General features: G+C 41.1%; 1 protein-coding gene across 3 annotated transcripts in view; it reads left to right on the top strand.

Moving 5' to 3' along the window:
• The window catches only part of HIPK2 (homeodomain interacting protein kinase 2), a 107,520-nt gene that overhangs the window by 61,313 nt on the left and 24,949 nt on the right, over positions 1 to 21,258 (top strand). The window contains exons 4-12 of one of the 3 annotated variants that reach the window (XM_073621481.1): positions 3,199 to 3,318; positions 5,097 to 5,183; positions 6,959 to 7,143; positions 9,892 to 10,054; positions 10,139 to 10,265; positions 10,649 to 10,770; positions 14,412 to 14,551; positions 16,752 to 16,964; positions 20,108 to 20,392. In XM_073621481.1, the coding sequence (XP_073477582.1) occupies positions 3,199 to 3,318; positions 5,097 to 5,183; positions 6,959 to 7,143; positions 9,892 to 10,054; positions 10,139 to 10,265; positions 10,649 to 10,770; positions 14,412 to 14,551; positions 16,752 to 16,964; positions 20,108 to 20,392 (1,442 nt within the window). Of the gene's footprint in view, positions 1 to 3,198; positions 3,319 to 5,096; positions 5,184 to 6,958; positions 7,144 to 9,891; positions 10,055 to 10,138; positions 10,266 to 10,648; positions 10,771 to 14,408; positions 14,552 to 16,751; positions 16,965 to 20,107; positions 20,393 to 21,258 lie in introns of all 3 variants that reach the window. The other 2 variants (XM_073621482.1, XM_073621480.1) reach the window with 2 other exon arrangements.

Below are 21,258 nucleotides of genomic sequence, written 5' to 3'. Positions count from 1 at the left end.
TGGTTCAAATCCCAACCACAACACCATCTGCCTGGAGTTTGCATGTTCTCCCTGTGCCTGTGTGGGTTTCCTCCGGGTACTCCGGTTTCCTCCAACACTCCAAAGACATGCTGGTAGGTTAATTGTATCCTGTCTAAATTAGCCCTAGTATGTAAGTTAGCAACCTTAGGTTGCAAGCTCCTTGAGGGCAGAGACTGATGTGAATGTACACTGTATATGTAAAGTGACAGCGCTATATAAGTACCTGAAATAAATAAAAATATTTTTAAAAAAAATTTAATTCATTATTTTCCTCATAATTCCACAAACAATACCCCATAATGACAATGTGAAAGAAGTTTGTTTGAAATCTTTGCAATATTATTAAAAATAAAAAATGAAAACGATAAGTATTCACAGCCTTTGCCACTCAAAATTGAGCTCAGGTGCATCCTGTTTCCACTGATCATCCTTGAGATGTTTCTGAAACTTGATTGGCCCACCTGTGGTAAATTCAGTTGATTGGACATGATTTGGAAAGGCACACACCTATCTATATAAGGTCCCATAGTTAACAGTGCATGTCAGAGCACAAACCAAGCCACGAACCATGGAATTGTCTGTAGACCTCCGAGACAGGATTGTATCGAGGCACAGATCTGGAGTATAGTACGTAAAAATTTCTGCAGCATTGAAGGTCCCAATGAGCACAGTGGAAAAAGTTCGGAACCACCAGGACTCTTCGTAGAGCGGACCACCCAGTCAAACTGAGCAATCGGGGGAGAAGGGCCTTAGTCAGGGAGGTGACCAGGAAGCTGATGGTTACTCTGACAGAACTCCAGCATTTCTCTGTGGAGAGCGGAGAACCTTCCAGAAGAACAACCATCTCTGCAGCACTCCACCAATCAGGCCTGTATGGTAGAGTGGCCAGATGGAAGCCACTCCTCATTAAAAGGCACATAACAGCCCACCTGGAGTTTGCCAAAAGGCACCTGAAATACTCTGACCATGAGAAACAAAATTCTCTGGTCTGATGAAACAAAGATTAAACTCTTTGGCCTGAATCGCAAGAGTAATTTCTGGAGGAAACCAGGCACCGCTCATCACCTGGCCAATACCATCCCTACAGTGAAGCATGGTGGTGGCAGCATCTTGCTGTGGGGATGTTTTTCAGTGGCAGGAAGTGGGAGACTAGTCAGGATCGAGGGAAAGATGAATGCATCAATGTACAGAGACATCCTTGATGGAAACCTGCTCTAGAGAGATCTGGAACTCAGACTGGGCCGAAGGTTCATCTTCCAAAAGGACAACGTTCCTAAGCGCACAGCCAAGATTTCAAACGAGTGGCTACGGGACAATTCTGTGAATGTCCTTGAGTGGCCCAGCCAGAGCCCAGACTTGAACCCGATTGAGCATCTCTGGAGAGATCTGAAAATGCCTGTGCACCGATGCTCCCCATCCAACCTGATGGAGCTTGAGAGGTCCTGCAAAGAAGAATGGGAGAAACTACCCAAAAATAGGTGTGCCAAGCTTGTAGCATCATACTCAAAAAGACTCGAGGCTGTAAATGGTGCCAAAGGTGCTTCAACAAAGTATTAAGCAAAGGCTGTGAATACTTATGCAAATGTGATTTTTTTTGTTTTTTTATTTTTAATAAATTTGCAAAGATTTCAAACAAACTTCTTTAACATTGTCATTATGGTGTATTGTTTGTAGAATTTTGAGGAAAATAATGAATTTAATAAATTTTGAAATAAGGCTGTAACTTATAATGTGGAAAAAGTGGAACGCTGTAAATACTTTCTGGATGCACTGTACCCGAAAAAGTGCCCAGCACTCTGTTAGCGCATCATTCTCACTATTATTCCTGGGAGAAAAAGTGAGGGAGAATCCAAAATTTGACAGGGTACTGCAATAGCAGTAGAAGAGGAATCTTCCAATGGGGGCACTATTTCAAGTGACATCGGTCAGTGGTGGGATTGACACTTATTTTGGAGAGATTTACACTAATATGTTGTATGGAAATCTGCCAGATGGGGACATAGGCAGCAGCAAAAATCTGATAGGCAATATAACCCTTCCCACACTGTTCGTAAACAACAAAAAAAGATTTAGATTGAGTCCAGTAAATGTGTGGTACATCTTATCCTAATGAAAAGCAATAATAATTAAATGTAAACACGTAAACGTAATACTTCCTGTATCTGTGCAAAATCAGAGCTACGTCACATTGTATTTACATTTGCAATGAAGTTATCAGCCATCTTAGACTAAAGGAGGCTTACCAGGGGCTTCCTGCAGTGTCCATGAATGTCACCAGACAGGCAGTTAGTGGGAAATTACTCATCTCATTTAGCTCCCAAACTGTCTATGTATACATATGGAAACATTACTCACTGATAATTCCATAAACCAGCATATTGTTTCACTTTACTGACCATTTAATTATTGCACTAAGGCTTCTTTCAGACTGCTCTGTTGAAAAAATGCATCAAAAACCCATGTGTGTTTTTGATGCATTTCTGGTGCATTTCCTGGTTGCCTACTACCCAGCATGCACCTGTGAAACGTAGACATGTCACTCAAAAAACACACCAAAAACGCCATGCAGCTGCGTTTTGCCGTGTTTTTAATGCATTTACTATTCATTTCCATGGGGGCTTGCACCAAAACCGCACCAAAATTGGAGCATACAGGAATTTTCAAAATGCACTGCTCCTGCAGTGCAGTGGTGTGAAGGGTCCCCTAGGATTTAAAGTGTTTACATTTTTGCTGCATTTTTAGCATGGTAAAAACACAGCAAAAATGCATCAGTGTGAAAGCAGCCTAAAATTTATTGTACCAGACTTCATAAATTTCGGGATACCGGTTACCGTTATACGTGTACCTGTCAAAACTTGCAATGCTTGCTGCCCCTCCAGCAGGCTCAATCGATATTTAGCCTACATAGTTAAGAGGCAGCAGGTGACTGTACATACCTCCCAACTTTCTAAGATGACAAAGAGGGACACTTTTTAATACGAAGCCTGTATGCAAAGGACAGGCAGCCCTTAGTGCTGAAAAGTATCTCTGTTTCCCATTTTAGAAGTTTGAGAAGTATGATTAAACTCTTATTATAGTTGATGCAGGCCATATAGATTGGCCTGGCCACTATTGGCAGTCAGTGGATTTGTATTATAATGATTTTCTGCCATTGTGAAATTGTGTGTCCTCTCACAGATCCGATACATCTCACAAACCCAAGGACTTCCCGCTGAATATCTCCTTAGTTCTGGAACCAAGACCACGAGGTTCTTCAATCGTGATGGTGACTCGCCTTATCCTCTGTGGAGACTAAAGGTGAGAACAAGATGACATTTAAATGCAGATTAGTGTTGTCAATTTATTTAATCTCTTAATCTTTAAAGAGGACCTATCTCAGCAAAGACAGACATTTTGTCTGTTATGTTTCTAGGAATTAAAATACATTGCAGGGATTTAACAAAGGTTCCTGCCCAACATTAACTAAGCAAATAGACCTATTTGATGCCACTATGTGCCACCCATGCCAGAAACAGAAACTGGCACTAGGTGTGCTCTTCTCTGGCTCAGGGATTGTAGCATTTTTTTAATAAAGAAAACTGCTGCAGATCCCCACCAGATTGGACCTGGCATATGGTAAGTGAACTGTCTGCGGTGATTACACTGAGCAGAGCCCACAGGGTTAACAATCCTCCTCTTCCCTTCTGCATTCAACTGAGTGGGAGGGTGGGCATAGGGACCTGGATCTTGCAGCAAAGGACAGGGAGCAGGGCTTGCGTCCCTTTTATTAAATAGCAGCAGCATCTGCTCCACTTTCTCTGATTAGAAGAGTGGTGCATTCATAGTTACATAGTAGGTGAGGTTGAAAAAAGACACAAGTCCATCAAGTCCAACCTATGTGTGTGATTATATGTCAGTATTACCTTGTATATCCCTGTATGTTGCGGTCATTCAGGTGATTATCTAAAAGGTTTCTTGAAACTATCGATGCTCCCCGCTGAGACCAGCGCCTGTGGAAGGGAATTCCACATCCTTGCCGCTCTTACAGTAAAGAACCCTCTACGTAGTTTAAGGTTAAACCTCTTTTCTTCTAATTTTAATGAGTGGCCATGAGTCTTGTTAAACTCCCTTCTGCGAAAAAGTTTTATCCCTTTTGTGGGGTCACCAGTATGGTATTTGTATATTGAAATCATATCCCCTCTCAAGCGTCTCTTCTCCAGAGAGAATAAGTTCAGTGCTTGCAACCTTTCCTCATAACTAAGATCCTCCAGAGCCTTTATTAGCTTTGTTGCCCTTCTTTGTACTCGCTCCATTTCCAGTACATCCTTCCTGAGGACTGGTGCCCAGAACTGGACAGCATACTCTAGGTGCGGCCGGACCAGAGTCTTGCAGAGTGGAAGAAATATCGTTTTATCTCTGGAGTTGATCCCATTTTTAAAGCATGCTAATATTCTGTTTGCTTTGTTAGCAGCAGCTTGGCATTGCATGTCATTGCTGAGCCTATCATCTACTAGGACCCCCAGGTCCTTTTCCATCCTAGATTCCCTCAGAGGTTCTCCCCCCAGTGTATAGATTGCATTCATATTTTTGCCACCCAAATGCATTATTTTACATTTTTCTACATTGAACCTCATTTGCCATGTAGTTGCCCATCCCATTAATTTGTTCAGATCTTTTTGCAAGGTTTCCACATCCTGTGGAGAAGTTATTGCTCTGCTTAGCTTAGTATCGTCCACAAATACAGAGATTGAACTGTTTACCCCATCCTCCAGGTCGTTTATGAACAAATTAATTAAGCCTATGCCATTTTTTTCATTCTCCCAATTGAGGGGAATTTACTAAAACTGGAGCATACAGAATCTAGAACAGTTGTACATGACAACCAATCCTTTTTGGATTTCGATTTTAAAATTTAGAGCAGAACAAAAGTAAGGCTGATATATGTTGTGATCTACTTTAGTGTAACTAGTCAGAACAAATGATTACATAATTAGTCAGGTTTAAAAAAAAGACATGTACTCTAAATATTAAGATATTTAATCCAGAATGCTTGGCAGGGTCCATGTTTTATTGTTTTGCTTTTTGCTTTGTGTTAGACCCCAGAGGATCATGAATCAGAGACCGGCATTAAATCCAAAGAAGCCAGAAAGTACATCTTTAACTGCCTGGATGACATGGCGCAGGTAAGGACAAGCACGGGGTAATCGGGCTGTGTAAGTTTATGCATAAGTCATAATGCATGTGAACTCCTTACACTAATAACTTTCAGTGTCACTCTGTTGCCTTTGAATGATCATTCCACTGGTAGTCACCACTACATTGTCCCTAAAGGATGACATCATCATATTGCCACTTATCAGTATTTTGTCTCTTAGCCTTGCAATTATGGTTTTTAGGATGGCCTTTTTTGTGGCAGTTTTAGCCAACCAGTGTGTGGCTTCCATTTATGCCAAATCCCTTTGTCTTTAGTTTTGCACAGCGTGAGGAAGGGTTAGAACTGCTGTCAGCGTTTTATTGCTGCCTGTGTACCCCGTAGCCTCCCTGGCGGTTTTCCCGAGTGTGGCTCGGGGTTAAAATTTAGGACCATTAGCGGTAACCCCGAGCCACACTCGGGATTACATCGCAGGATCCTGGTGTGGTTTTACTTACCTTGTCCCCGGGATCCTGCGATGTCCACCGCTGTGTCTGCGGGCTCTGTCTCCTCCGAAGCCTCTCCGTGCCAGGCTCCGTTCCCTGCGAGCGGGGCGACGCACGGGGGCGGAGCCTGGCAGCAAATTCAAAAAAATTGTAAAAACATAACACATACAGTACTGTAATCTTACAGATTACAGTACTGTATGAAATATTTCACATCCCTTTTGTCCCCAGTGCTTTGTCCAATGCCCTGCATGCAGTTTTATATGATATATACTGTTCTTTCTGCCTGGAAACTGGAGATTGTCCATAGCAACCAAAAAGTGTCCCTTTATGTCAAAAGTGGCTTTAGATCAGCTAGAAAACAGCGATAGTAAATTAGAACACTTGCAGAATTGAGCGATAGTGAATTGTGGGGAAATGTATTTTATTTTTTATTTATTTTTATTTTTTTAATTATTTATTTTTATTTATTATATTATAATTTATGTTTTTGTGTTTCAAACTTTATCATACCCGGGATATCTACTAGACTCTTGTTTGGACAGATTTAAGTGTGTTATTGTTAAGAATTACAGACCTACAATATAAAACGCCAAATTTCCATGCAAAATAATTGTACCGCTTTCAGCACCTAAAATCCGAAATAATCATACCGCCAGGGAGGTTAAGGAGATTTCCTTTCACTTACTGTGTAGTCATTAGCAAAAGAAGGAAGGGGAAAATCTCTCCAAAGGGGGCAAAGACAGCAATAAGGACCTTCCAAAATATTCATGTTGGTAGAGCCGTGGACCCAAAGGTGTGTAAGATAGGGCTTCAACATACAAATTTTGGAGGCAGCTCTATAACTAGTGTTTGCTTGGGGTCCCCAGAGTAGTCTAAAGATTGTTGGAAGGATGAGAAAGCCAAAGATCTAATGTGAGTCCAGTATGATTTTTTGCACAAGACAAGAGGTCAGAGGAGAAGGTCAATGTGTTCTGGGAGCTCAAAACTTCCCCTTCATCAGAATGTTGGGTAACAAATTACAAAATAAAAGGATAAAACTAGTGCTAATTTTGGTCACCAGTCAGGCAGCCAATTAGCACTATTCTTATCCTTTTTTTGTTGTCCTGAATTTTCTTCATTTGCTTCCAATATCTAAGCCATAGAGAAGGGGGAGCTTTAAGCCCCCCAAAATGGGTTGGACTGACATTAGATCTATGGCATACTCACCTTTTCTACACTCTGTACCAATAAGAATCTTACAAAGCTTGAACACTCCTCACTTTTATCCAAAGATGTCTTGAGTTGTTTTATAACAGACCATTGTCTATACATTCTACAGGTGAACATGACCTCAGATCTGGAAGGCAGTGACATGCTCGTAGAGAAGGCAGACAGACGAGAGTTCATTGACCTGCTGAAGAAGATGCTGACCATCGATGCGGATAAGAGAATAACCCCCATCGAGACCCTCAACCATCCCTTTGTCACCATGACCCATCTCCTGGACTTTCCGCACAGCTCTCAGTACGGCCTCTTGCTGGTGTCTGTTTTAGGGGCATAGGCATGAGTGTGAGAGGGCTGGGGGTGGAGACGGGTGATACTTTGTAGTTTACAAGGAATCATCTGGCTTAGCTTGCCTGTCAGCTAGCTCAATAGGATCTGAACTTGTGCAGTAGTTTTAAAAATTCTGAAATGTCCACTAAAAAAGCAAGCAAAATTAAAAAAATTATAATTTTAAGTGCTTAGACTCTAATGCACAGCTAAACTTTAAAGGATAAGTTCACTTTTTTAAAAAAAATAATAAATGCACATGTTTTTGGAGGCAAAAAATATGCAATTATTATTTTTTTTTTACTTGGAGCTTGGAGAGCATTGCACCCGCGATCAGCAGATCTCGTGTTCCCTTTAGGACTCCTACAGACTTGTCAGTGTATCTGTCTGCTTGTACCTCATATGGGCAGACATATGCACACTGACAGGAAGAATGAATTAAAGCGCTTCGTAAACTGTTGGCGCTATATAAATCGTGTATAATAATAATAATGATAATGAATGAACTACCACAGTACTCATCAGCGCCATGGTAGTTCATTGAAACTACAAGCCGACAGCCTCAAAGGATGTCTGTACTTGTAGTTCTCACATTCACAGAGGAGTATGAATGAATGTCGTAGCCAGGCGGGCAGAGCCCCGCAAAGCCACGTTTTTTCAATTAGTGACAGAGGGTACTTAGAGAAGATGCCCATCCGCTGTCACTGGGGAGGGGGGAGAGGCTGCAGCTGTTGGAACATGTTAAATGTTCCACCCTAAACACAGGTGGAACATGTAACATGTTCCAAAAGGTGAACCTATCCTTTAATAGTGTATAGGCTCTGTGACACACAGGGGTTGATTTACTAAAGGCAAAAAGACTGTGCACTTTGGAAAGTGCAGTTGCACACGGCAAGAGCAGTTGCTCCAGAGTTTAGTAAATGAGCAGAAGCTCTGCTGACTTTCATCAACCAATCATGTGCAAGCAAAAATGCTGTTTTTTTTAAATTTTCCTTGCATGTGATTGGGTATTCTTTGCAAAGTGAAGCTTTACCTCATTTACTAAGCTCTGGAGCAACTGCACTTGCAGAGTGCAATTGCACTTTCCAAGGTGCACAGTCTATTGGCCTTTAGTAAATCAACCCCACAGTCTTTTAATTTCCTGCTAAACACATAATCTATGCACAATTCGTCTCACAAGAACACATCTTCCTGTTCCTAGTGACACATAAGACATTGCCTTACCTTGAAGGAAAGGTTTTTAAAGGAAAAGTTCACCTTTTAAAAAAATAATAAATGCACATTTTTTTACAGGTAACAAAATGTGCATGTACTATTTTTTTCTGTATAGGAGCCTGGAAAGCATTGCACCCACGATCAGCAGATAGCAGGTGAAATGTAGGGCTCCTGAATACTGTGAATGTCAGCTTTCTGCTTATACATTGTACGGGCAGGCAGTTACACAACAACAGGAAGAATCAATGAACTACCTACAGCACTCACCAGCACCCTGGTAGTTCCTTAAAACTACAAGCTAACAGCCGCAAAGGTAGTTGTAGTTCATTCACAGAACTCTTGGCGGAGCCCCATGCGGCCATGCTCTTTTCAAACAGTGATAGCGGGTGTGGGAACAGGATTCTCAGCCCCCTGTCACACGGAGGGGGGATCAGGGATCACTACAGGAGTGGAACCACCTAAAAACAGGTGGAACATGAAAATGTGAACTTATCCTTTAATCCTAGATCCACTAGCTAGGCATGTCTGTTGAGGTCTTGGGACCCCTATAGACTTCCTCGTAGTTTGATAGAGCTAGATGGCAGACACTGAGGGGGAAGATTTACTAAAACTGGAGAGTGCAAAATGTGGTGCAGCTCTGCATAGAAACCAATCGGCTTCCAGATATTTTTTGTCAAAGCTTAATTAAAAAAGCTGAAGTTTGAAGCTGATTGATTTCCATGCAGAGCTGCACCACATTTTGCACTCTCCAGTTTAAGTAAATCAACTCCTGAATGTCTAAAAAATAATATTATAGATGGGTTATATCTTATCTGTTAGTAGGTCTTAACAGATAGGCTCTTACACTAGATAGGGTCAGATTGTAATGATATATTCAGTAACAGTAGTAATATTTAAAACCGTTTAATGCTAGAACTCTGTTGTGTTTCTAGAGGATGTTCTGTAGGCTTCTATATTCTGATAGGCTCAGACTATCATGATATATGTTTTGTTATAGTATATAGGCTTTAATGCTAGAGCTCTGTTGTGATCTCAGGGAATTTGTTGAATTAGCACATAAACTGTGATAGAGAACTCGGACTGTACTGACATGTTAAATAGACTTTACTGCTAGAGCGTTTTATGTTGTAAAATGATATTCTATATTATTACACAAGCTTTAATAGTTAAGCTCAGATTGTAATGATATATATTGAATATACTTTAATGCTAGAGCTCTTTTATATTCATAGAGCATAGTCTATATTACACAGCTTTATTAGATAGGCTCTAGAATCAGATATTTTCTAGTCGTGTTCTTGGGCAGAGTGCCTTCTGCAGCTTTCTTCCTCATGTGGTTATATGTACATTCAGTAATTTTGCATCTTTCTCTATTTTCTTTCTTTTTCCACTCCACCACTCATTCTCCCACCTGTGACTGGGGATCTCCTGCTCTCCCCATCCCATTTTCCCCGCTTTCTTTCTCTGTCTTGCCCCTGCTCCTGCCCTTCCCTTATGTCTCCGCAGTGTAAAGTCTTGTTTCCAGAACATGGAGATCTGTAAGAGGCGAGTGAACATGTATGACACTGTGAACCACAGCAAAACACCCTTCATCACGCATGTGGCCCCCAGCACTTCCACTAACCTCACTATGACCTTCAACAACCACCTGAACACTGTGCACAGCCAGGTGAGCCCTGTCTTCTGACACTTATGACTACTCTTACCCTACTTACTCATAATAGGGCTCTAACCAGCTGTTGTCTTCCATCAGCCCTCTGCTGCATCCATGGCAGCCGTTGCCCAGAGGAGCATGCCCCTGCAAACTGGAACTACACAGATCTGTGCCCGTCCTGACCCCTTTCAGCAGGCTCTGATTGTCTGCCCACCAGCCTTCCAAGGTGAGGATTCCATTAGTGCCAGGCTTAAAGGGGATGAGAGGGCCTATGGACCCTATATGCCACCAAGGTTTAAAGAGGTCTCTTATCCTCCCAGGGTCGTATGATGGTTTGGTGGTTAGTGCTGTGACTGGCAGTACTGGGGTTCTGGGTGCAGTTCCTGCCAGGAACATCTGTATGAAGTTTTTATATGCTCCCTTTGTTTGTGTGGATCAGATATAACCAGTTCTGTGTTCTTTATTAGGCACGATAAATTAGGTTAATGCTTTGGAAATTAAATAAACTATATAAATAGATTAATGGCAAGGTCTCTGACTGCACACATGACCTCATTAAGGGATAAATTCCTCTGTGGGATGTACTAATCATTTTTTTTGTTTGACCAGGACTGCAGACCTCTCCTTCCAAACATGGTGGCTACTCCGTGCGCATGGATAACACTGTGCCCCTCGTGACGCAGACCGCTGGGGCCCAAGCCCTACAGATCCAGTCAGGACTCCTGGCACAGGTATGGGCTGTTGATTTACCTACATTTAGTATGTCATTACATAGAGCCTTTATGAGGGGCAAAGGATAGTAATCCAACCAATAAGATTTCACATTCTGTCATGCAAGATGATTATCATTGGTTGATCTGGGTTAGAGCAGTTATTGAGAATAATCCCAAATTAAATAATAATTGTGCATGAGGGGCAAAGGACAGTAATCCAACCAATAAGATTTTGCATTCTGCCATGCATGATGATTATTATTGATCATAGGCGTGCGCAGGGGGTGTGCCAGGTGTGCCTGGGCACACCCTAATCACCCCAAGTGCATTAGCATTATCACTCTGTGTGCCGGCGAGGAGATGGGAAATATCTCCCTCTGACCAGTTCTGCCATTAATAAAGTGCTACCATACCTCTCTTTCACTGCATCGGCTCTGCCATAAGAGTGTGCGTGTGTGTGTAATATACATATACACATGCATACATGCATACATACACGCGCATGTGTGTTTGAGCTTTGGGGTGCACACCCTAATGCAATAGGCTGCGCACACCTATGTTATTGATTAATATGGGTTAGAGCAGTTATTGAATAATCCCAAATTAAATAATAATTGTGCATGAGGGGCAAAGGACAGTAATCCAGCCAATAGGTTTTCACATTCTTACATGCAAGACAATTATCATTGGTTGATATGGGTTAGTGCAATTATTAAATAATCCCAAATTAAAAAATAATTGTGCATTTGTGATAAAAATACAATTTAGCCTGGGTTCACACTGGTGTGGCTTTGAAATTGTGCTACTTCAGTGCTCTTTCAAAGCCGTGGATCAGTGCAATTTGCACCTCCGATTTCATTGCCACTTCATTTAACAGAAGTCTATGCAAGTCACAATGAAATCGGCAAAAAGTAGTGCAGGAACCTTTTTCAAAGTCACTGCAACATGAGTCTTGGCGATTTGAACGGTTCCATTGCCAACAATGGGCTGTGACTTGTCATGCGATTTGGAACTGTCAAATCGCACCGGCGTGAACGGGGGCTTACTCGTATATTCACACCAGATGCGGTGGGACTGCATTGAGTGGCTATTCCAGAGCAGCTTCACCACAAAACAAGGCAAATGCCTTGTCTCCTGTGTGCCCGGTTCACACCACTGTGTTGTGGTGGTGTGCAGGAGGTGTGCACTAAAAAAAAGTACTGTGTGCAATATTTTTTTCCAGGACAGTGCAGTGTGAGGCAATGCACCACCTTGCACCACGTGACCTGGCAGTTGAACTTAATGTAATGTCTTTGTGACATTTCAATAAAGTTCATTAAATAAAGGTGAACAGTTGTAACACTGGTGTGAATTAGCCCTGACTGTTACATTTAGCTGTTACACACCTGGCTGATTCAATACCAACAGCCCTATAATTCTACATAGCACCTGCATTCTGTAAAGTGACCAAAATAATGTAAAAAAAGAAATGAAAAGAAAGTTTTTATAAACAAATATACTGAGGTATAAAAAATGTTGAGGTCTGCATAGCCCCTGCTGATCCCTGTCAGCCAGCTTGGAGGTCAGACATATCTGAAGTCATCCCAGTAATACTTTTCTTGATATAACTTTCATATACACAAAAGAAAGTGTCTGTAAAAAGCTTTACCAGAAAATCTGAACTGTCAGAATCTTTGATGAATGCAGTGTAATTCTGCAAGGACAGCAAGACAGGTGGGAAAGGTTTTAAAGGGTATGCTTGCCTACTTGCTTGATTTTCTTGATAAGGGTTTATTAAACTTATGCTTATTCTTTAAAGCGGAACTTCAACTTTCCATCTATTAAATCTTCTGACCTTGTTGTTTTAACTTTGGATAGTAAAACATTTTTTTCTGCCAGTAAATACCTTATACAGCCCACTTCCTGTTTCTTGTCTGGTAAAAAGCCTAGGCTTATGACATCATGCACAGCTCTCTCTCTCACTATTGTGAGAGTTTTCCAGGAAGGGAGGGGGGATGAGTCATAAGAGGGCCAATAAGAGCTGGAGGTGTGTGTCTGTGTAAATCCAAGAAGTGAACAGGCAGCAGCTTCAGCTTGCCACAGTTAAAATGGATGCAGCCAGACTTAGTGGAGGGAGATTTCTGCAGCATATTTAGGAAGTACAGAATTACAGTATATATAAAATAATATGCAAAGTGGTTGGAGGGAAGCTTCAGAATGGCAAAGGTGTTTTTATTACAATTTATGTGAGCAGACTGCAGTTCCCCGTTAAGGAGAATCACAGACAGCTTTTTTTATGTCCTGTGTACTCCAAAGGTTTGTTATTATGTAACCAGTTCTCTTTAAGACGCCACTTATTCAGAAGGCAAAATTTGGTGTGCATTTTTCACATTTGCAGAATGCTTCCTGGGTGCTGGAGCTGAAAGGGTGTTATATTGTCTAGTGCTCAATAGTAATAAGCAAGTAAGATGGGAGCCTGCAGTGTCTGAAAGGTAGTGACACTTCAGCTCCTGGTTATCCAAGTGGCTCCACCTAGTGGGCACTCTGAAAAGCACCATGAGAACTTTAAAGCCCACACTTAAAAGTCCAGTGCACTGCCACTGATACCAGTCTGTGCGCATATTATAATGTTTTCTTTGCTATTTAGGAAAAATAGTACAATTTCTGTTCTATTTTTCTAGTCCTACTCTGTAATAATTTGCAACCTAAATACACAGAAAATGCCTTTAGAAATTGTATTATATTCAGCAATTCTTTCACAGTATTTTTATATTCAAGATAAGTTTATTAGAAAACTTTTTTACATACAAAATTTCATACATAGATGGTACTATCATACCACCAACCACAATACAATCCAGAAAATATAAAATCAACAATACTTATAGGAGTCTCCTTGACATAGAGGGGACAATATTTTTTATTGAATAAAAGCAAACTTACAAAACAGTAAATGCACGCCAAGGCCAGCGACTGAGAGCAGTTCAAGAATGAAAACATATATACAACAGACAAATAGGATATATTCAGCAATTCAAGCAAAGACCAAAATTAAAAAGATCTGGGATAATGAGAAGTTAGCAAGTGTAGTGTATGATGGGGAGGAATACGTTTGAAGCGGACCTGTCAGTAACTGTACAGGTCTACATGTATAACTCCCTGACATATCACAATATACAGCAACAGAATACTTTTTCCAAAAAAGCTTTACCTTTTGTTGTTTGTTAAAAAGCCAGACCATTTAAAAAAAAGAAACATATTTGACCTCTGGTCAGTGACATTGTCTGAGCTGAGATGATGTAATTAGTCTTCTGCAGTTGCAGGCAGGAGGAAGCATTCTCTCATTCAAGTCGCAAAACGAGAGGGTGCAGCAGGGCTTATTTGTGTCAGACATTTGTGAACACAACCAAGAGCCACACAGGCATCAGGATTTACATGATTGTGTCATCTCTGAGCCGGCATCTTAGTCCGGAAAGTAGATGGTGACTCTGGATGATGCCTGAACAAAGATGGCACTGTCTTTCTGAAGGGTAAATTGAGGAATGCATTGTCAAGAAGAGTATTATGATTATGGAGCGGATCTGCTCAAATCTGAAAATTCTATATTGATATGCTTACAATATTATATTTTTTCTGGTTTTGCTGAATTAACTTTTTTTTTTTCCTTCTCTTTGCAGCAGGCTTGGCCAAGCGGGACTCAGCAAATCCTCCTTCCACCAGCCTGGCAGCAGTTGGCAGGAGTTGCAGCCCACACGTCTGTCCAGCATGCCGCGGTCATCCCAGACAGCATGACGGGCACCCAGCAGCTGGCAGACTGGCGGTAAGTCTGTCCTATCCGGTCCACAGCTGGGGAGCTTAAGGTTTTGTTTTTAAGTTAAGCTCCAGACAGACAGCTGAATTTCAAGTTGAAATACAATTGAGCAAGCTAGTTTACCTGCCCAAGGATTTGTAATTCTACCCAGCCAGTCTCCAAGAGGAAAACAATGATATCGGGTGACTTCACCCCCCAAAATCTATTCAAAACTAGAATTCTGGATGCCTTTTTAAATATATTGATAGATAGATAGATAGATAGATAGATAGATAGATAGATAGATAGATAGATAGATAGATAAGATAGGTAGATAAGATAGATAGATAAGATAGGTAGATAAGATAGATAGATAAGATAGATAGATCAAGATTAGATAGATAGATAGATAGATAGATAGATAGATAGATAGATAGATAGATAGATAAAGTAGATCGATCTGATAGATAAATATATGCGTTAGGTAGATAGATATAGTAGACATAGATAGATGCGATTAGATAGATAGATAGATAGATAGATTAAGTAGATAAATAAATGTATTAGCAAGATAGATATAGTATCAAGCTATATATATAGATAAATAAGGTAGATAGATTAGGTAGATAATTATATGTATTAGGTAGATAAGATAAGATAAGATAAGATAAGATTAGATAGATACAAACATGTATAGAAAGATAAATACATTTATTAGAAAGATAGATATAGTATAGCACTATAGATAGATACATACAGTGGGTATAGAAAATAATCACCCCCTTTAAAATAATAACATTTTGTTGCTTTGCAGCCTGAAATGAAGACAGACAGTTTTTGTTTTATCCAGCTGTATTTATTCAGTGCAACTGATAACAACAAGTAAAAAAATATAACACCAACAAGTCAGAAAAAATAAAAAACATTCTAAAACAGGATCACTGAATTGGAAAAAGGATCACCCCCTTGTGTCAGTATTTTGTTGAACCACCTTTTGCTTTAATTACAGCCTTTAGTCTGTTGGGATATGTCTCTACTAACTTTGCACATCTAGACTTTGTAATATTTGTCCACTCTTCTTGGCTGAACTGCTCAAGTTCAGTTAAATTTTATGGTGACAATTTGTGGAATGCAGTCTTCAAGTCATTCCACAGATTTTCAATGGGGTTTAAGTCTGGGCTCTGACTAGGCCATGCAAGCACAATCGCCTTTTTCTCCTCCAACCACTTTGTGGTCATTTTTGCCGTGTGCTTTGGGTCATTGTCATGTTGGAAGGTAAACCTTCTTCCCGCTGACAACTTTCTGACAGAGACAGATTTTCTTCAAGAATTTGATGGTATCTTGCCTCATATATTTTTCCTTTTATCCTGACAAGTGCTCCAGTCCCTGCTGCAGAGAAACACCCCCATAACAGGATATTACCACCTCCATGCTTTACTCTAGGAATGGTTGGTATTTGGATGGTGAGCTTTATTGGATTTCCGCCAGACATATAGTTTGGTGTTGAGGCCAAATAATTAAATTTTAGTCTTATCTGACCATAACACCTTTTTCCATGTGGCTTTTCAATGTGTGTTTAAGGTGGTCGGGGGGTGATCCTTTTTCCAACTCAGTGTTTCCTTTTTTGATTCTGACATGTTGGTGTTATATCTTTCACTTGGATGTTATACGTTGCACTAGTAAATACAGCTGGATAAAACAAAAACAGTGTCTTCATTTCAGGCTGCGGAGCAACAAAATGTGATGATTTTTAAGGGGGGGGGGATTCTTTTTTATACCCACTATAGATAGATAGATAGATACATGAGAGAGAGAGAGAGAGAGAGAGAGAGAGAGAGAGAGAGAGAGAGAGAGAGAGAGAGAGAGAGAGAGAGAGAGAGAGAGAGAGAGAGAGAAGTAGCTAAATAAATGTATTAGTAAGATAGATATAGTACAGAGCTTTAGATAGACAGATAAGGTAGATAGATTTGATAGATAATTATATGTATTAGGTAGATGGCTATAGTAGAGAGAAAGAGGGATAGATAGATAGATAGATAGATAGATAGATAGATAGATAGATAGATAGATAGATAGATAGATAGATAGATAGATAGACAAATTAGATATTTAAATACCGTATATGTATTAGATAGACAGACATAATAAATAGATAGATAGATGATGTTTTAGTGCTTAGCCTGGGTAACCTTGTATCAGTTATTCTGATTGTGTTCTTTCCTGTCTCCAGGAACAGCCATGCCCACCACGGTGCCCACTACAACCCCATCATGCAGCAGCCGGCCCTCCTGGCTGGTCATGTGACCCTACCCTCTGCCCAACCTCTAAATGTGGGCGTGGCTCATGTCATGAGACAGCAGCCAACCAGTGCTTCCTCTTCGCGCAAAAAACAGCACCACTCCTCAACCAGGTCAGCCGCCAGGCTGGTGGGCGGGGCTTATCGGTGAGAGTGAATAATCTGATTGTGTGAATGAAATATATCTGTCATACTAATGTTTAATAGTGTTTAATTACCTCTAGCCAAAATTACTACTAAGTAAAACTCCAAAACGTATTTTCCCATGTTTTACAATGAACAGGGAAGGGTTAGATCTTTTTTTGCATGTTTATTGCTGTCTGTGTCCCCTCAATATTTTCACTCACTTGGTTTAACTCACACTGGTGCGCTGTGCGACCTCGCAAGTGATTCGCACCGCACTGCTGTTCAAATCACATGCGATGTCTGTGCGATGCGAATTCAGCCATACAGATTGTATGGCTGAATTTGCATCGCATTCAGACCAAAGTCGTACAGGACCCTTTTTTGTTCCACACCTGAAACGGATGGTGTGAACGCATGGGCGTTCACACCAATGCCTGCAAGTTGTATGTGATGTGGGAACCTGAACTGAATTTCTCGTGTTCTCACATCGCAGCGGTGTGAAACGAGCCTTACTGTCTCAGTGGTGATGTCCCCCAAGACAGATATTTTCAATGTCTACACATACAGAAATGAAACACTATATTATAGAGCTGCAAGATTATTCATTAAAGAATCAGATCGCGATCCTTTCCCCCCTGACAGTTATCTAAAAAAAAAATAAGAAGGGGTTAAAAGCGCCCACAAAGTGTCGCTGCTGAAGCGCTGTGCAGGCGCTTCAGCAGCGCTGCCCATTGATTTCAATGGCAGGGGCGGTTTAGGAGGGGTGTATACACCACACCCACACCACCCCAAAGACGCTGCTGCAGGACTTTTTTTTCAGTCCTGCAAGCGCACCGCCCTGTGTTAAAGCACTTAGGCTTTCACACTGGGGAGGATTGAGAAGTGCTTTTCAGGAGCTTTACAGGTGCTTATTTTTAGCGCTAAAACGCCTGAAAAGTGCCTTCAGTGTGAAAGAAGTCTAACTGACACTGATACTAGTTTAAAAAAAACCTTCCCAAAATGTACTGACCCAGACCTTTGACACTTACTTGACCCAAAGACTAACCCTGGCACTGACCTAGATCAGACCTTGATGTAAGTATTTTTTCTTTATTTTATTTTGTTATTTTTTATTATTATTTATTTTTTTACAAACACTTTTTTTTCTCTCTCTCACTCTGCAAGGAAAGAGAAAGATACATTCCCAGAAAGAGAAAAACACAGGGGCGGGCTTCACAGTGACTGATCACTGTGGTAGCCAATCAGAGGCTACCACAGCGCTCAGGTGACCCCGAATCTGGAGATCTGGGTTCTGATCGTTAGTACGGGGCCCGGGGCTCTCAGTGAGACCCTGGTCTCTGTGCTGGGAGCACGCTGTGTGGCGTGCTCCCAGCACAAAGTGAGGTATGCATATGTGCGGCCCCACAGAAAAAAGCCCACTTCTATGAAGTTGCATATATATGTTACATCGGTGGGAAGGGGTTAAATCAGTTTTTCTTATTTAATTTTTTAAATATTTTATTTATTACGCCAACAGAAAACCAGTTCATTTTACCACTTACACACTGACTGTTTATTTCAGACACACCCACATAATTTTCCTTAAATAACTTTAAAGTGTAAATCTAAACCCAAGAATAAAAATGTAATATATTGCAGCTTACCAGTCCTCAGATGTGGTGACTGCATTCGTTTACTTTTGAATTTTTTTCCCTTTATTTTCACCCAGTGATCTAGCTAGTAACACACCTCCTGTCTTAGGCCCCATTCACACTAGCGCGTTTTTTGATGCATTTTGCATTTTGCAGAAATGCACGGGAATTTTTTAACATGGGTTCCTATGGAACATGTTCACATCAATGCTTTTTTGTATCTCAGCGTTTTTGGAAAGGGTCGGGGACTTTTTTTCATGCAAAAAGCAGCGTTTTGCATGTAATGGTTTTCAATGGACAAGCATCAAAAACGCAAGTGCTGCGTTTTTGCAGCGTTTTTGATGCGTTTTTGGTGCGTTTTTGCCGTTTTTTTTTTTTTTTTTTGTAATTTTTTTGTAAGACTGTAAAAAAAATGAAAAAAAAAAAAAAAAAAAAAAAACGCAAAACGCAAATCGCGGCAAAAACGCGGCAAAAACGCCGCTAAAACGCGGCAAAAACGCGGCTCAAAAACGCGGCAAGCATGAAAAAAAAACCTCCAAAAACGCTCAAAAGCAACATGCATAGGTGTGAATCGAGCCTAAGTGGCGGTTCACACTTGTGTGATGCGGAAACCCTGCAAATCCACTGCGGGTTCCCGCATCGCACCCGACTCGCAAGGCAGTTCACACTGCCATATGCGAAATGCAGGGAGTGTCAATACAATGTTAATGACACCCCCATTTCAGCTTGCATATCGCATGGGTGTGAACACCCATGCGATCCGATTCTGTTGGGGACCAAAAAAGGATCCTGTGCGAGCTTGGTACGAATGTGATGCAAATTCAGCCATACTATCTGTATGGCTGAAATTACATCGCACAGACATTGCATGTGATTTGCACTGCGGTGCAATTCACATGCGATCTCGCACCACGCACTGGTGTAAACCGGCACTTAATCTTCACTCTGGATGGAGGAGCAACAGAGACATCTTTGGACAGAAGGACAATTATGGGAGAAGGAATTGTTAGATGAACTAATAGATTCAGAAGGATTTTACTAACAGATAAAAGCAGAACTCCAGCTAACACATTTAAAAAAGTAACAGCAACAATTTTTTTCCCTTTCGGGATAAAGGTTTTACATAAATAATAAAAGTTGATCATTGTAAGCACCAGCTTGGGAAGTTGAAGAAAATTTACAAACGATGTGATTTGCCATGCGATTTGACAGTCCCAAAGCGCATGACAAGTCGCACCCCATTGCTGGCAATGAAACCATTCAAATTGCCGTGACTCATGTCGCAGCGGCTTTGAAAAAGAGGTCCCTGCACTACTTTTTTCCGATTTCATTGAGACTTGCATAGACATTTGTTAAACGAAGGATTATTTCATTGACAGCTGTAAATGTAACATTTAATAATAATTGTGTGTTCTGATGATATCTCTGTTATTTGTAAAACAATGACACCAGGACTGAGTCGCTATTTAACGCTGTCTCTCTTTTCTCCTCTATTCCTTTCTCTCTCTCTACATTGCTGGTTCTGCCCACCAGAAACGCCTCTTCCTACGAGGTTTCCTCCTCCCAATCACACAGCTCCCCCCAGCGCTCCAAACGGGTAAAGGAGAACACGCCTCCTCGCTGCTCTGTGCCACAGAGCTCCGCCCCCTGCGTCCCCTCGATCACCTGCGGTTGGGGGGACAGTTCTGTGGCCCCATCCCGTGTTGACCATCAGCGCCAAACAATCGTCATCCCTGATACGCCCAGCCCGGCCGTGAGCGTCATCACTATCAGCAGCGACACTGACGAGGAGGAGGAACAGAAACACGTTGCCCCCAGGTGAGTGCCAAATACCGGGAGCATTGATATCATTGTTACAGCCAGACAGTATAAGTTATATTTAATTAAATGGACCTCCCAAACATTCTCCTGCTTGGTTATATTGGAGGAAGTTTAGCAATATGCAAAATAAGTAACTCCATATATGGAGGGGCTCAGATTTATACTCTATAGGAGTTATGGATGTATGAGCGGCCACTACATTCAGCAAGATCGTGCCATATACTGCTGAGAAGGGATTTGGGACCATATAGAATTTTTTAAGTAGGTCAGCATTGTCAGCCTGCAAGAGGAAGTGCTGCTACTGGCAGGATCCCCAGGTAAGAAACTCTGCAACATATTTATGAGACATGATACCAAACTTACTGAAAAATAGATTTTACATACATAAGGCCCCCCATCCCTCCTTCCTCCATGTAATCCTCAATGCAGGTAAACTGTAGTTTTAACACTGTTAAATCTGCTTCAACACCTTCCTAAATTACTTAAAGTGTATGTCCACTCATGAACAAAAATGTAAAAACTTGCAGCTTACCAGGCCTTTGATGTGCTGGTTGCCTTAGTTTTCTTTTTTTCCAGACTTTCTTCTTTATTTTCATCTGGTGATCCTGCCCATAACACACTTCCTTTACTAGGGTGACAACACTCCTTGTACTGTATCTATGAAGGAACAGTGTTGTCACCCTAGGACAAAAAGAGGTTGATTTTCTTAAACTGGAGAATTCAAAATCTGTTGAAGCTGTGCATGGTAGCCAATCAGCTTTTAACTTCAGCTTGTTCAGTTGAGCTTTGACAAAAAAAAAAAAAAAAAAACTGGAAGCTGATTGGTTTCTCTGCACAGCTGCACCAGAATTTGCACAGTTTTA

The sequence above is a fragment of the Aquarana catesbeiana genome, linkage group LG03, assembly GCF_042186555.1.
Source record: "Aquarana catesbeiana isolate 2022-GZ linkage group LG03, ASM4218655v1, whole genome shotgun sequence".
In the NCBI taxonomy this organism is placed as follows: Eukaryota; Metazoa; Chordata; class Amphibia; order Anura; family Ranidae; genus Aquarana; species Aquarana catesbeiana.
The sequence above is the reverse complement of the archived record's forward strand: the minus strand, read 5'-3'. Positions and strand labels throughout refer to the sequence as shown.